Consider the following 16,931-nt stretch of genomic DNA (forward strand, 5'->3'; position numbering starts at 1 on the left):
CAGGGACCAGTTCAGGTTTGAAGTGGATTTGAAGGGTCTTCATTTTAGAAATACCCCATAAATGACCCCATTATAAAAACTGCACCCCCGAAAGTATTCAAAATGACATTGAGTAAGCGTTTTAACCCTTTACGGGTTTCACAGGAATAGCAGCAAAGTGAAGGAGAAAATTCACAATCTTCATTTTTTACACTCGCATGTTCTTGTTGACCCAATTTTTGAATTTTTGCAAGGGGTAAAAAGGAGAATATTTTTACTTGTATTTGAAACCCAATTTCTCTCGAGTAAGCACATACCTCATATGTCTATGTCTACAGCGGGCGCAGTAGAGGGCTCAGAAGGGAAGGAGCGACAAATGGTTTTTGGGGGGCATGTCACCTTTAGAAAGCCCCTATGGTGCCAGAACAGCAAAAAAAACCACATGGCATACCATTTTGGAAACTAGACCCCTCGAGGAACGTAACAAGGGGTAATGTGAACCTTAATACCCCACAGGTGATTCACGACTTTTGCATATGTAAAAAAAAACAAAAAACTTTTTTACCTAAAATGCTTGGTTTCCCTAAAGTTTTACATTTTTAAAAAGGGTAATAGCAGAAAATACCCCTCAAAATTTGAAGCCCAATTTCTCCAGATTCAGAAGACACCCCATATGGGGGTGAAAAGTGCTCTGCTGGCGCACTACAGGTCTCAGAAGAGAAGGAGTCACATTTGGCTTTTTTGAAGGAAATTTTGCTCTGGGGGCATGCCGCATTTAGGAAGCCCCTATGGTGCCAGGACAGCAAAAAAAAAACACATGGCATACCATTTTGGAAACTAGACCCCTCGGGGAATGTAACAAGGAGTAAAGTGAACCTTAATACCCTACAGGTGTTTCACGACTTTTGCATATGTAAACAAAAATAAAAAAAAATTTACCTAAAACGCTTGGTTTCCCAAAAAATTTACATTTATACAAAGGGTTAAAGCAGAAAATACCCCCCAAAACTTGAAGCCCAATTTCTACCGATTCAGAAAACACCCCATATGGGGGTGAAAAGCGCTCTGTTGGCGCACTACAGGTCTCAGAAGAGAAGGAGTCACATTTGGCTTTTTGAAAGCAAATTTTGCTCTGGGGGCATGCCGCATTTAGGAAGCCCCTATGGTGCCAGGACCGCAAAAAAAAAAACACATGGCATACCATTTTGGAAACTAGAGCCCTCGGGGAAAGTAACAAGGGGTTAAGTGAACCTTAATACCCCACAGGCGTTTCACGACTATTGCATATGTAAAAAAAAATAATAATTTTTACCTAAAATGCTTCTTTTCCCAAAAACTTTACATTTTTAAAAAGGGTAAAAGAAGAAAATACCTCCCAAAATTTGAAGCCCAATTTCTCCCGAGTATGGCGATACCCCATATGTGACCCTTAACTGTTGCCTTGAAATACGACAGGGCTCCAAAGTGAGAGCGCCATTAGCATTTGAGGCCTAAATTAGGGATTGCATAGGTGTGGACATAGGGGTATTCTACGCCAGTGATTCCCAAACAGGGTGCCTCCAGCTGTTGCAAAACTCCCAGCATGCCTGGACAGTCAACGGCTGTCCGACAATACTGGGAGTTGTTGTTTTGCAACAGCTGGAGGCTCCGTTTTGGAAACCGTGGCGTACCAGACATTTTTCATTTTTATTGGGGAGGGGAGGGGGGGCTGTGTAGGGGTATGTGTATATGTAGTGTTTTTTTACTTTTTATTTTATTGTGTGGTAGTGTAGTGTAGTGTTTTTAGGGTACAGTCGCACGGGCGGGGGTTCACAGTAGTTTCTCGCTGGCAGTTTGAGCTGTTGCAGAAAATTTGCTGCAGCTCAAACTTGCAGCCCGATACTTACTGTAAGCCTCCGCCCATGTGAGTGTACCCTGTACATTCACATTGGAGGGGACATCCAGCTGTTGCAAAACTACAACTCCCAGCATGCGCTGACAGACTGTATATGCTGAGAGTTTTAGTTTTGCAACAGCTGTAGGCACACTGGTTATGTATCACGGAGTTTGTGACCTTACTCAGTGTTTCAAAACCAGTGTGCCTCCAGCTGTTGCAAAACTACAACTCCCAGCATGTACGGTGCATGGTGTAAGGTGACTGCTGGGAGTTGTAGTTTGCAACAGCTGGAGGCACACCGGTCGTGAAACACTGAGTTAGGTAAAAAAAAAAAAACTCTAAGTTTCACAACCAGTGTGCCTTCAGCTGTTGCAAAACTACAACTCTCAGCAGTCACCGACAGCCAACGGGCATGCTGGGAGTTGTAGTTATGCAACCAGCAGATGCACCACTACAACTCCCAGCATGCACTTTAGCTGTTTGTGCAAGCTGGGAGTTGTAGTTATACAACAGCTGAAGGTACACTTTTACATAGAAAAAATGTGCCTCCAGCTGTTGCAAAACCAGAAGTCCCAGCATGCCCATAAGGGAATGCTGGGAGTTGTGGTGGTCTGCCTCCTGCTGTTGCATAACTACAGCTCCCAGCATGCCCTTTTTGCTAACTGTAACTCACCTCCTGCTGCTGCTCCATCGCAGGCTGTCCCTCGCCGCCGCCGTCGCTCCTGGGGCCCCGATCCCAACATGGACGCCGGGGATCGGGGTCCCCAGCACCCGGGGTCGTCTTCCCGCAGCCGCTCACGCCCTCCGGAAGAGGGGCGGAGCGGGTGCGGGAGTGACACCCGCAGCAGGCGCCCTGATTGGTCGGCCGGTAATCCGGCCGACGAATCAGGGCGATCGTGAGGTGGCACCAGTGCCACCTCACCCCTGCAGGCTCTGGCTGTTCGGGGCCGTCAGAGACGGCCCCGAACAGCCAGTAATTCCGGGTCACCGGGTCACTGGAGACCCGATTGACCGGGAATCGCCACAGATCGCTGGACTGAATTGTCCAGCGATCTGCGACGATCGCCGACATGGGGGGGCATAATGACCCCCCTGGGCGATATGCCGGGATGCCTGCTGACCGGAATTCCCACGGGCGTATGGATACGCCCTGCGTCCTTAAGTGGTTAAAAATATCTTAAACCTTTCAGTACTTATCAGCTGCTACATGCTCCACAGGAAGTTGTGTAGTTCTTTCCATTCTGACCACAGTGCTCTCTGCTGCCACCTCCATGTCAGGAACTGTCCAGAGTAGCAGCAAGTCCCCATAGCAAACCTATCCTGCTCTAGACAGTTCCTGACATGGACAGAGGTGTCAGCAGAGAGCACTGTGGTCAGATGGGAAAAAACTACACAACTTCCTGTGCAGCATGCAACAACTGATAAGTACTGGAAGGATTAAGATTTTTTTATAGAAATAATTTACAAATCTGGAACCAGTTGATTTGAAGAAAAAAAACTGTTATCAAATAAATTCTAAAATTTTCAAACAAAATAATCAAATCTGTTTAAAAATCCTTTTTTTTTTTTGTAATTTGCTTTTGGATTTGTGTAATCTGGCCAGGGTGTGGTGTTTGCTTTAAAAATATGACCCATGACCTGACCTAGCCCGGATGGGTGTCTTTCTCTTCGGTCTTTAGTGACCATTTAGTGACCTCTAGAGGCTGCAGAGGAAAATGCTGGTCTGGGTCTGAACGTAGGAGCAGGTGTCTTGTTTACTGTACCCTGCAGAAGAGAGGGGACTCCTGTCATTTTGACAGGTTTTCCTGCTCCTTTACAGTAAGCAGGTGTGAACTATGTGTCACTACCTAACGCCTAACATTAAGCAAGAGGTAAACAATGTATGCCTACTGCTCAGTACATATTTTCTATGGTGCACTACGCTAGACTAAGGGTGCATTCACACCACATTTTGTGGCACAGATCCTGCGGGACAATCTCAAAATCACCTGCCGATGTATCCAATGACCCATACAGAGGCACCTTGCGACTTTGTTCGGGTCATTTTCCCACCGTACCTGACTTATTGCCTAGACTGAGAACCGCAGCAGACTACAGTTTTCAGTCCAGATCAAAAGTCGGATACGGTCAGAAAATGTCCCGAATAGAGTCAGTACGTGACTCCGTTTGGGTCATTGGGTTGAATGGGTTCCGGCACGCTTCCAGATATTGAGACACCAGCAAGTGGTTTTAAGCTCCTCCCGCCAGATCTGTGTCATGGAGGCGCACAATGTGGTGTGAATGCTGCTTAAACTAGATACAGAGCAGGGACTTCTGTCATTTTGACGGGAGTCCCTGCTCTTACATAGTAAACAGATATTTGCTTTGTATCACTCTTTAATGGTCTGTGGAGATAAGTGGTAATAATATGTATTGCCACTTAACTCCTTACACTCCGTAGGTGAGGGGTGCTCTTAAAGTCTTAAGGGCCTAGATACTGTGAAAGGCCAAACAAAAGTACACACCTGCTGGTGTTGTAGACAAATACTGTTTAAGCGTAGTGGAGCGCATTGTACTCCCCTCATATGCGCACTAAGTATGTCAGGCAGAGAAGAGGAGTGGCAGAGACCTAAATTCACCAGGTGTCGCAGCAGACTAGGGGCGAGCAGCAGCAGGTGTCGCAGCGAGAGGCCAGCAACCCATCTGTCGTCATCGATTGGTTAATACGCTCATCCACATCTTCACAAGTGACATCTGACACCCCCAGTCAACAGTTGGTGGGTTCCTCAGACACAACCCTCAGTTGGCATGGCCCGGGAGCAGTCCGTGTCCTCCCATTGCCTTTGTCCTATGCTGTTCCCTATCCTAGCGAAGTATCTTATGCTGTGGGTTCAGCTCCACTATTTACTGAGGACGATGTAATAGAGGACAGTCAGCAGCTACTGGACAGCCAAGAAGGGGAGGAGACATGTGCCGCTTGCTCCGCTAGGCGGCAAAGTAGTGATGAGGAGAGTGACGTGGGAGGCTTTGCGGCAGCCTACCTTCCCGGGAGGTAGTGGAACATGGGTTCCTGGAGATGGTGGCAGTAGCAGTCCATTAGTGCGGACTGGTGGTGGGAAAATAAGCTACTCAGCGGTGTGGCAGTTTTTCATAAGGCATCCGGCGGGGGTTAACATGGTCACATGCAAGATATGTCGGCAGAAGGTGAAGCGTGGCCCGGGTCCCAATGTTGGCACCACGGCCCTGCATCAACATATGCAGCGTCACCATAAAGCAGCCTGGGAACGGTGGCTCAGATGTGGTGGTCCAGCCTGCTGCATCACCCAGTGGCCAGCCGCTCCCTCTTTGCAAGGCTCCACCACCTCAGCTGAAGGGAGCTGTGTGTCATACCCTCCTTCTGTCGCTCCAGATGCTCCTGCTGCTCCTGCTTTTAGTCATCCATTCCGCCAACAATCCATCCGTGAAGCCATGTCCAAGAGACAACAGTATGCGCCCACTCATCTAATGGCGCAGAAGTTGAATGTGCTCCTGTCCAAGTTGCTGGTGCTGCAGTCCCTCCCTTTTCAAGTGGTGGACTCTGCACCTTTCAGGGAATTGATGGCTTGTGCCGAGCCGAGGTGGAGAGTCCCAAACCGTCATTTCTTTGCGAAGAAGGCAGTACCAGCCCTGCACAATTTTGTGGAAGAGATGGTGGGCCAGTCCTTGAGCCTGTCAGCATGCACCAAAGTAAACGGCAGCGCCGACGTGTGGAGCTGGAACTATGGTCAGGGACAATACATGTCCTTTACGGCCCACTGGGTTAATGTGGTTCCTGCACACCCTTTACAGCAACTTGGACAGGCCACGCTCTCAGGCAGTTGGTCCTGTGACAGTGGGCGACTTTGCCTCCTCATCCTCCACCGTGTCCTCAGCCTCCACTACGAGGACAAGTCTCAGTGCCCCTTCAGCATACCATGTGTGCAGGGCACGGCTGTGTTACACTGTTCTTCACATGGTTTGCCCTTGCGAACTGAGTCACAAAGGGGAGGAACTGCTAAAAGTCATTCGTTAAGAAATCAGAGCATGGCTTACTCCACAAAATCTGGAAATGGGAACCATGTTAACTGACAAGGGGTAGAAAATCTTGTCTGCGCTGCTACTGGGAAGGCTGAGCCATGCACCCTGCAAGGCACACGTGTTCAATCTGGTTGTCAAGCGGTTCCTGAAGTGTTTCCCCCATCTGCAAGACATCCTAACAATGTGAAGAAAACTTTGCATGCACTTCAGCAACTCGTACACCGCAAAGCACATCCTCCTTGAGCTGCAGCGTCAGAACGGTATCCCCCAACATAGTCTGATTTGAGATGTTTCCACACGTTGGAATTCCACCCTCCATATGTTGGACAGACTATACGAACAGAGAAAAGCCATCACCGATTTCTTGATGATCCAAGCGGATAGGGGGACTCCCCTGTGTAACTTGTGAACCAGTGTCAGCTCATACGTGAGCTCCGCATCAGACCACAAGTAAGTATTGAGGATATGCATTAACTAAAACTTAAATTCTCTTAGGATAAAATATATGGACCCAGCATTTTTTTAAATCAAACAAAAGGAAAGGTGGGCAAAAAACACCATGTGCCACCTACACCACCAAGTATTGATGTGATGCAAAGACCTCTAAAAGGTGGAAGGGAACAACGTATGGTCCACTGTAACCAGTGGGGGTAAAAACTTCCCCTGTAAGGCCCTACTCTCACACTATTAATTCCCTTCTTGGCAACGGTTTTCCGCCCTAAAAAGGGCAGCCCCACACAGGAACCTCTCCCTATTTCCACCCACAAACACTGCCATTTCCCAGGGTTTTTAGGTGTAAATAGGGAGAGGTTCCTGTGTGGGGCTGCCCTTTTTAGGGTGAGTAACACTTGCCAACAAGGGAATTAATAGGGCTAGAGTCGGGCCTTACAGGAGAAGTTTTTACCGCCACCTGCTACAGTGGATAATACGTTGTTCCCTTCCTCCTTTTCGACGAAAGTGTTACTTGTCTTAACAAGGGCGGCCCCACACAGGAACCAATCCCTATTTCCACCTAAAAACCGTGGGAAATGGCAGTGATTGTAGGTAGAAATAGGGAGAGGTACCTGTGTGGTGCTGCCCTTTTTAGGGCGAGTAACACTTGCCAAGAAGGGAATTAATAATGGCAGAGTAGGGGCTTACAGGGGAAGTTTTTATTCCCACCGGTTACAATGGATAATATTCCCTTCCACCTTTTAGAGGTCTTTGCATCACATCAATACTTGGTGGTGTCAGTAGTACATGGTGTTTTTTGCACAACTTTCCTTTTGTTTGATTTAAAAAAAATTTGGGTACATATATTTAATCCTAAGAATATTATTAAAAGTTATGTTTTACGTAATGCATATCCTCAATACTTACTTGTGCACACTAACACTTTTAGAAAAGAGACTGTTTTCTTCTGCCTACCTGCCTCAGCTACTATTCTGATCCTGCCACCTGCCTGTTGCCACACATCTGATGCCAAGTTATCCTTTTTTTTTTCACCCACCTTTGTCACCGGGTACTGGTATTGCCACCCACCGCCCCACTCTGTCCCCGGGTCACTTTTAGGACTCCTGATGCCACCTCCAGGCTGTCTCATTCTGCCACCATATGTTCTCCTCTTGCTGATGCCAGATCTAGGCTGTCTCACACTGCCACCACATGTTCTCCTCATGCCGCTGCCACCTCCAGGTCTGTCTCATCCTGCCGCCATATGTTCTCCTTATGCTGCTGCCACCTCCAGACTGTCTCATTTTGCAACTATATGGTCTCCTCATGCTGCTGCCACCTCCATGCTGTGTCCTTCAGCCACTATATGGTCTCCTCATGCTGCTGCTGCCAACACCTCCACACTGTGTCATTCAACCACTATATGGTCTCCTCATGCTGCCGCCACCTCCAAGCTGTGTCATTCAGCCACTATATGGTCTCCTCATACTGATGCCACCTCCACACGGTGTGTCATTCAGCCACTATATGGTCTCCTCATGCAGCTGCTGCCACCTCCACACTGTGTCATTCAACCACTATATGATCTCCTCATGCTGCCGCCACCTCCAAGCTGTGTCATTCAGCCACTATATGGTCTCCTCATACTGATGCCACCTCCACACTGTGTCATTCAACCACTATATGGTCTTCTCATGCTGCCAACACCTCCAAGCTGTGTCATTCAGCTACTATATGGTCTCCTCATACTGATGCCACCTCCACGCTGTGTGTCATTCAGCCACTATATGGTGTCCTCATGCTGCCAACACCTCTACGCTGTGTCATTAAGTCACTATATCCCTCCCTTCCAGACCCTCCTACCTCTTGCACGGATGCCATTTTACCCTGATTCAGCATGCTGCAGGCTTAGGAACTGGAGGGTCAGAGAAGCTGCTCCTGCTGTATAGGGAAAGCGATAGCTAGGTTGCTGCTAGGTGGTGTATTCAGGGTCCAGTTTACTCCTAAAGCACTAGTGTAACATCTGCTTTAAGGACAGCACCCAAAAAAGCCCTTTTTAGCGCTCAAATATCAGTCCATGTGGCTTGCAACAGCTGAAGGCACCATGGTTGGGAGGGAACCGCTGGTTAATAGGGGTACTCCAGTATAAAACTTAAGTTCCTTCAAACAACTAACTACTACAGTATTCAAAGGCTGAAATATATCAGTCAGTGTGTTGTGCAACTAGCCACTATATGGTCTCCTCATGCTGCCAACACCTCCACGCTGTGTCATTCAGCCACTATAGGGTGTCCTCATGCTGCCAACACCTCCACGCTATGTTATTCTGTCACTATATGGTGTCCTCATGCTGCCAACACCTCCACGCTATGTCATTCAGCCACTATATGATCTCCTCATGCTGCCAACACCTCCACGCTGTGTCATTCAGCCACTATATGGTCTCCTCATGCTGCCAACACCTCCACGCTGTGTCATTCAGCCACTATATGGTCTCCTCATGCTGCCAACACCTCCACGCTATGTTATTCCGTCACTATATGGTGTCCTCATGCTGCCAACACCTCCACGCTATGTCATTCAGCCACTATATGGTCTCCTCATGCTGCCAACACCTCAACGCTGTGTCATTCAGCCACTGTATGGTTTCCTCATGCGGCCAACACCTCCACACTGTGTCATTCAGCCACTATATGGTCTCCTCATGCTGCCAACACCTCAACGCTGTGTCATTCAGCCACTATATGGTGTCCTCATGCTGCCAACACCTCCACATTGTGTCATTCAGCCACTATATGGTCTCCTCATGCTGCCAACACCTCCATGCTATGTTATTCCGTCACTATATGGTGTCCTCATGCTGCCAACACCTCCACGCTGTGCCATTCAGCCACTATATGGTGTCCTCATGCTGCCAACACCTCCACGCTATGTTATTCAGCCACTATATGGTGTCCTCATGCTGCCAACACCTCCACGCTGTGTCATTCAGCCACTATATGGTCTCCTCATGCTGCCAACACCTTAACGCTATGTTATTCCGTCACTATATGGTGTCCTCATGCTGCCAACACCTCCACGCTATGTCATTCAGCCACTATATGGTCTCCTCATGCTGCCAACACCTCAACGCTGTGTCATTCAGCCACTATATGGTGTCCTCATGCTGCCAACACCTCCACACTGTGTCATTCAGCCACTATATGGTCTCCTCATGCTGCCAACACCTCCACACTATGTCATTCAGCAATTATATGGTCTCCTCATGCTGCCAACACCTCCACGCTGTGTCATTCAGTCACTATATGGTCTCCTCATGCTGCCAACACCTCCACACTGTGTCATTCAGTCACTATATGGTCTCCTCATGATGCCAACACCTCCACGCTGTGCCATTCAGCCACTATATGGTGTCCTCATGCTGCCAACACCTCCACGCTGTGTCATTCAGCCACTATATGGTCTCCTCATGCTGCCAACACCTCCACGCTATGTCATTCAGCCACTATATGGTCTCCTCATGCTGCCAACACCTCCACGCTGTGTCATTCAGTCACTATATGGTCTCTTCATGCTGCCAACACCTCCACGCTGTGTCATTCAGTCACTATATGTTCTCCTGACACTGATGCCACCACCAGGCTCTGTCATTGTGCTGCTCTGCGGCAGTGATTCCATGAGCGATGCCGGTAATCTGCATGTTATTCTGAATAACAGTATTATTTCACTACCCCAGCACACTCCATATGCGTTTTAGGACACAGCAAAGTGTTCTACACCCCTATAGAGGCTGTATGTAGGCAAGAAATAGCCATTTTTAATACAGATTTGCCGCAAATAAATTCAGACCGAACCACATTTTTTCCGAAAATTTGGCGAATCAAATTTGGATCAAATTTTTCAAAAATTCACTCATCTCTATTCCCAGCAGTCTGTGCTTTCATGTATGAGAATATGTGACCCAAGTTTACTATATATTTTACTCATCTGTTCATTTATTATTCATACCCACCTGTATTATATGGCTGTAGATCAGTGGTCCCAAACTGTGGCCCTCCAGATGTGGCAAACCTTCAACTCCCAGCATGCCTGGACAGTCAATGGCTGTCCAGGCATGTTTGGAGTTGAAGTTTTGCGACATCTGGAGGGCCACAGTCTGAGACCACTGCACAAAGGGATGAGATGAGAGGGAAGCCTTGATTTACTTTTTAAGGACAGTGTCGGTCCTCTGGAGAAGGCATACAGGCTTTTGGCTCTCCAGTAATGCTGGGAGTTGAAGGTTTGCAACATCTTGAGGGCCACAGTTTGAGTGTCCTGGCTTATATAGTGCAGCATAGACTGTTAATACAGAAAAGTTTAAAGGTTCTTGTGTATGCCTTGTGCTTACCTGTTTTAGCTGAGGAGGCAGGCATTGGGGGTTTTCATCCACACTGAATTCATTTGGGATCTGTATTTGTTAGGGGGCCTGGTCTAGGGTCTGAATTCATTTTGAGGTGTGGTGAGGGTTATGAAATAAATTTGGGTCAATTCTTGAGTCTTAGTTAATTATGGGGTTTGCAATCTGAATTTACTTAGGTGGCCCGTCTGGTGTCTGGGTTTCTATAGGGGCCAATGGCTTTCTGAGCATGCTGGGATTTAAAGTTTTGCAACATCTGGAGGGCCACAGTTTGAGACCACTGTCTTATATAGTGCAGCATAGACTGTTATTACAGAATATTGTGAAGGTTCTTGTGTACGCCTTGTGCTTACCTGTTTTAGCTGAGGAGGCAGGCATTGGGCCTTTGGACTGTATACCCCCTGTGAGCAGTAATTCTGTTGTACTATTGAGTTCTCTTTTCTACAAGAATGTTCTTAATGTTCTACCATTGACCTGTTCTCTGTTACTACGTCTAATATCAGCCCCATTGACTTTATCTATTTTCAGCATCTTCTCCGCTCTGGGTTGGACAAGGAACCTTGGTCGTACTGACTTTTTCTGTGATGTTCTGCACCTTGTGGTCCTCTTGGGCTTTATAGGGTCATGTGCTCCACAAGGTGTTGATATAACCATCGCCAGTCACCTGATATGTAACCGAGTCACGAGAACATGAAAGGAATGATGGCGGACCACCGTGATTTATGACCCTCCATGATTTATTCATCATCGTGATTTATGACCCTCCATGATTTATTCATCTCCGTGATTTACACCTTGTCAACAGCACAGTGAGCAACAAAGAGAAAATAATGGGGAATAATCTGCTAAAAGCTAACAAAGGGTTAAATGAGCACCTGCCGAGTTATAGCAAACATTGTGCTTTATTACCTTTTATTACATTTCTGCTATGTGTATTCTGCCTTTATATGTGATCTTCTTATATATTGTGTAAGTCTACAGCATCTCCTCCCACCTGCCCCCGGCCGTATACATAACGTATAGAATAAAGATGGTTCCAACCTACATTAAGTCTTCTATTGTACTGTGAGGGGTAAGGACCCATCTGTACAAGGTCATCTTGTGGTATCAGGTGGTCCCAGAATGTGCACTAAGAACCCCAAATGTCTTCATCTCAACATGATTCACACAATGGTTTACAGTGCTCCATCATTCATCATTGATGATTTACTGCTCACCATTATGGAAACATCACCATGATATGTAGATCATTATTGTGTATACATCACTATGATATACAGCTCACCAAAATTTACTGTTCACCATGATTTATAGATCACCATGATTTATAGATCACCATGATTTATAGATCACCATGATTTGTAGATTATAATAATGTATAGATCAGTATGATAAACAGTTCACCATGATTTACTGTTAATCATGATTTATAGATCACCATGATTTGTAGATTATAATAATGTATAGATCAGTATGATAAACAGTTCACCATGATTTATAGATCACCATGATTTACTGTTCACCATGATTTATAGATAACCATGATTTACTGTTCACCATGATTTATAGATCACCATGATTTACTGTTCACCATGATTTATAGATCACCATGATTTACTGTTCACCGTGATTTATAGATCACCATGATTTACTGTTCACCATGATTTATAGATAACCATGATTTACTGTTCACCATGATTTATAGATCACCATGATTTACTGTTCACCATGATTTATAGATCACCATGATTTACTGTTCACCATGATTTATAGATCCCCATGATTTACTGTTAATCATGATTTATAGATCACCATGATTTGTAGATTATAATAATGTATAGATCAGTATGATAAACAGTTCACCATGATTTACTGTTCACCATGATTTATAGATCACCATGATTTACTGTTCACCATGATTTATAGATCACCATGATTTACTGTTCACCATGATTTATAGATCACCATGATTTACTGTTCACCATGATTTATAGATAACCATGATTTACTGTTCACCATGATTTATAGATCACCATGATTTACTGTTAACCATGATTTATAGATCCCCATGATTTACTGTTAATCATGATTTATAGATCACCATGATTTGTAGATTATAATAATGTATAGATCAGTATGATAAACAGTTCACCATGATTTACTGTTCACCATGATTTATAGATCACCATGATTTACTGTTCACCATGATTTATAGATCACCATGATTTACTGTTCACCATGATTTATAGATCACCATGATTTACTGTTCACCATGATTTATAGATAACCATGATTTACTGTTCACCATGATTTATAGATCACCATGATTTACTGTTCACCATGATTTATAGATCACCATGATTTACTGTTCACCATGATTTATAGATCACCATGATTTACTGTTCACCATGATTTATAGATCCCCATGATTTACTGTTAATCATGATTTATAGATCACCATGATTTGTAGATTATAATAATGTATAGATCAGTATGATAAACAGTTCACCATGATTTACTGTTCACCATGATTTATAGATAACCATGATTTACTGTTCACCATGATTTATAGATAACCATGATTAACTGTTCACCATGATTTATAGATCACCATGATTTACTGTTCACCATGATTTATAGATAACCATGATTAACTGTTCACCATGATTTATAGATCACCATGATTAACTGTTCACCATGATTTATAGATCACCATGATTTACTGTTCACCATGATTTATAGATCACCATGATTTACTGTTCACCATGATTTATAGATCACCATTATTTACTGTAGTGTTCCCTTATGCATGACTCACTATAATGCTCTGCTCACCATGATTTATACAAGACCATGCTTATTCAGTGCTCCCTGATTCATGGCTCACTAGCTGCTCACTATGATTTCTACATCACTTTGATTTCTACAACACTATGATTATTCAGTGCTCCCTGATTCACGGCTCACTATAATGCTCTGCTCACTATGATTTATACATCACTTTGATTTCTACATCACCATGATTATTCAGTGCTCCCTGATTCACGGCTCACTATAATGCTCTGCTCACTATGATTTATACATCACTTTGATTTCTACATCACCATGATTATTCAGTGCTCCCTGATTCACAGCTCACTATAATGCTTTGCTAACCATGATTTATACATCACCATGATTCACAGCCTTTGTCACATATCTTTTACTTCTCTTTGAAGAACATTTAGAAGCCATAATCAGATTTTGTCCTTGTTTCACAAGTAAATGAGATTGTTGTCAGTGTTGACATTACTTTTTATACCGGCAGCAGACTAGAGATCCGTGATATCTTATTACTTTCTTATTACTTGTCTCACCTTATTGGTCTCACCGCTGGTTGTATTGTTGCTTCTTCTGGATGAACGCAGTGTCTTCTCATGAAGCGGGGATGGGGATTTTCTTCTTTTCCATGTGACATGTAACAATGTATCAGTGTAAAAAAAAAATAAACAAACTATTTCTCCACCTTTTGTTTTTTTTTGTCTGCTTTATTTATTTTTTTGCAATGACTAAAACATTATCAATTACACATTCCTGCCCTGAGATGCCTAGAAGACAGACAGACAGCATCTTAAGCTTCTCTGAAGACAAAAACAGGGGAAAAATGTAAAGGGGTACTCCAGTGTAAAAAAAAAATTCAGATCAATTGGTACCAGAAAGTTCTACAGATTTGTGAATGACTTCTATTTAAAAATATTAACCCTTCCAGTACTTACCAGCTGCTGTATACTCCAGAGGAAGTAGCAATTCTTCCTCCCTTACAAGATCTCTTCTTGCTGTCAGAACTTGGCAACATTCTTAGGCTGGGTTCACATATATCAATTTTCCGGCATAGTTTACCTTTGGTGTGCAGGGGGGCAAACTGATGCTAGAACTGATCCCATTCATTTGAATGGGACAGATCACAATCATCTAGCATCTCAATTTTGACACCAAATGGTTGGATGTGCCTGGCGGCACCGGGCAGGAGAACACAGCTTGCTGCATTGCCCTGTCTGGCATCCAGAAACAATGGATGCCAAATGCCATACAACTGATGACAATTGATGCATGTTGGCATCAGTTGCGGCATCGGTTGCCTTGAGTTCACCTATGCTGGATGCCTGACATATGTGACCCCAGCCTTATTTATATTGGGCCTGATCTTGTCCGACTGACAAATCTGATATACTTAAATGTATTTTGTTTAGTTTTTTCCACTTCCCACAAAAATCAAGGGCCTAGAGAGGAACAATATGAATCCCCAGCGGGGACCGTAATAAAGCTCTATACAGGAAGCAGTATGGTGGCTCAGTGGTTAGTGCTGTTTCCATGCAGCGCTGGAGTCAAATCCCATTAAGAACAACATATACACGAAGTTTGTATGATTTCCGCATTTTCGCCCACACTCCGAATTTTTTTTTCCAATAGATGAATCCAAAATGGGACAGGGAGGGATGTGAGTGATGTAATGCATTTCAGATATATAAATAAAGACATTTTATATGTACAAAACAGATCCAATATACAGCCATTCCCAATCTTAAAGGGGTACACCACCCCTAGACATCTTATCCCCTATCTCCCTGCTGCACCTGGCGTTCATTTTAGAGCGTCGGGTGCAGTGCCAAAGGCTTGTGACATCAAGGCCACCCCCCCTCAATACAAGTATAAAGGAGGGGGTGTGATGGCTGTGATGCCCCCTCCTATAGACTTGCATTGAGGAGGGGTGGCCGTGACTTCATGAGAGGGGCATGATGCCATGATCCTCAGCCTCACATCACCAGTCATCTGGCACAGAGCGAAGTTGGCTCCGTGCACCGGATGTCTGGGGTGCCACAGCCGAAGGATAGGGGATAAGATGTCTAGGGGTGGAGTACCCCCCTTTAGAGAGCTCTCCAATATGCATTATAGAGCAATATAATAATAATAAACTGAACCGTACTCACCTCGTCTGCTCCAGCACCTGCACGTCAGTCCACCTTGGTGTCTATATGGCCTAATTATATCCTGTCCCACCTCCCCTGATGACGTTTCGATCACATGTCAGCTTCAATGATTGGCCCAATTACTGTATAATGGGTATATCACCTGGAGCGCCGGGACAGCACAAAATCAGGTAGATACTAGGGTGACCCAGAGCACCGGCGCGGGAAAGGTTAGTACAGTGCTGTTTTTGCTATAGCCCTACCATGCGCCAGTCTGCTTCTTGGAGAAATCAGAATACCCCTTTAACCATTTTCATGTGCTGCTCATACATAGGGTCCATGATAGACTTGAGATATATCTACAGCTCCTCACATTGTCTTCAGGTTCTGATGTATAGAAGGATCATGGTGACCTCTTTAATATTTCATCTCATACACAAAACTCATGTGTTACCTCATTGCTTCGGTGCCAGAGGCACCATCCAATGGAAGGAGAGGATTCTGAGGACTCGAATTACTCTACGGCCTAAATAATGTCTATTCTATGAAGCAAGATGAGAACAGAAGTGTCAGGTGTGAGGAATCTCATGTTCTTCGGAGCCGTCACACCGCAGGAATGAGGAGATCACGGGCACTACTTCTGGTGAACATAGGTAGGTAACATAACCACATTATACTGGGAGAACATTGGGGTCTTCACAGTTATCAGAACATTTGGACCAGTTCCATGCTGGGTTAATAGGTCACCTGAACCCCCCAGAACTCATCTACAGGACATCTTTACACCTCAGATCTGTCCAACCATAGTGGAGACCATGAGGCTGTTTTGGGGCCCCTGTCCCGGTTGGTTGTAACAGCTGAGGTAGGTGGATCCACTGACCTGTGAGGATGGCGTGGGCCCTACCTTGGAGCAGAGTCTAAGGTGCCGCTGTTTTTTACCAGAGCTCGCCGCAAAGCGGGTTTGACTTGCTGCAGCAGGCGGCACCCAGGTCGCTACCCCTGATACGATTCATCCCCACAGGCAGCCGAGGTATAACAAGGCACTGGAAGGATGAGGCACAGACATAGTCAAGACTGGCAGGAGGTCAGGACAGGCAGTAATGAAACAAGGTCTGGTCATGTAGCAGGAGGTCAGAAGGCAAGCGGAACAGGAGCAAGGTCAGTAAACGTAGCAAGGGATCAGAAAAGATCCGGCAGGGAAAAGGAAGACGTGCCAGAACTAAATAGGGTAGGTTTGGGACATGCACCAATTATTGGTGCACTGGCC

The 16,931-nt window shown here is 45.2% G+C and overlaps 1 protein-coding gene across 1 annotated transcript in view; it reads left to right on the forward strand.

Moving 5' to 3' along the window:
* Positions 1-11,698, forward strand: part of LOC130285365 (transmembrane protease serine 9-like) — a 59,269-nt gene extending 47,571 nt beyond the window's left edge. Inside the window, exon 11 of the mRNA XM_056536725.1 lies at positions 11,247-11,698. Coding sequence (XP_056392700.1) covers positions 11,247-11,338 — 92 coding nt within the window. The 3' untranslated portion in view covers positions 11,339-11,698. The remainder of the gene's footprint in view (positions 1-11,246) is intronic.
* Positions 11,699-16,931: the final 5,233 nt, after the last annotated feature.

Source organism: Hyla sarda, chromosome 8, assembly GCF_029499605.1.
Source record: "Hyla sarda isolate aHylSar1 chromosome 8, aHylSar1.hap1, whole genome shotgun sequence".
In the NCBI taxonomy this organism is placed as follows: Eukaryota; Metazoa; Chordata; class Amphibia; order Anura; family Hylidae; genus Hyla; species Hyla sarda.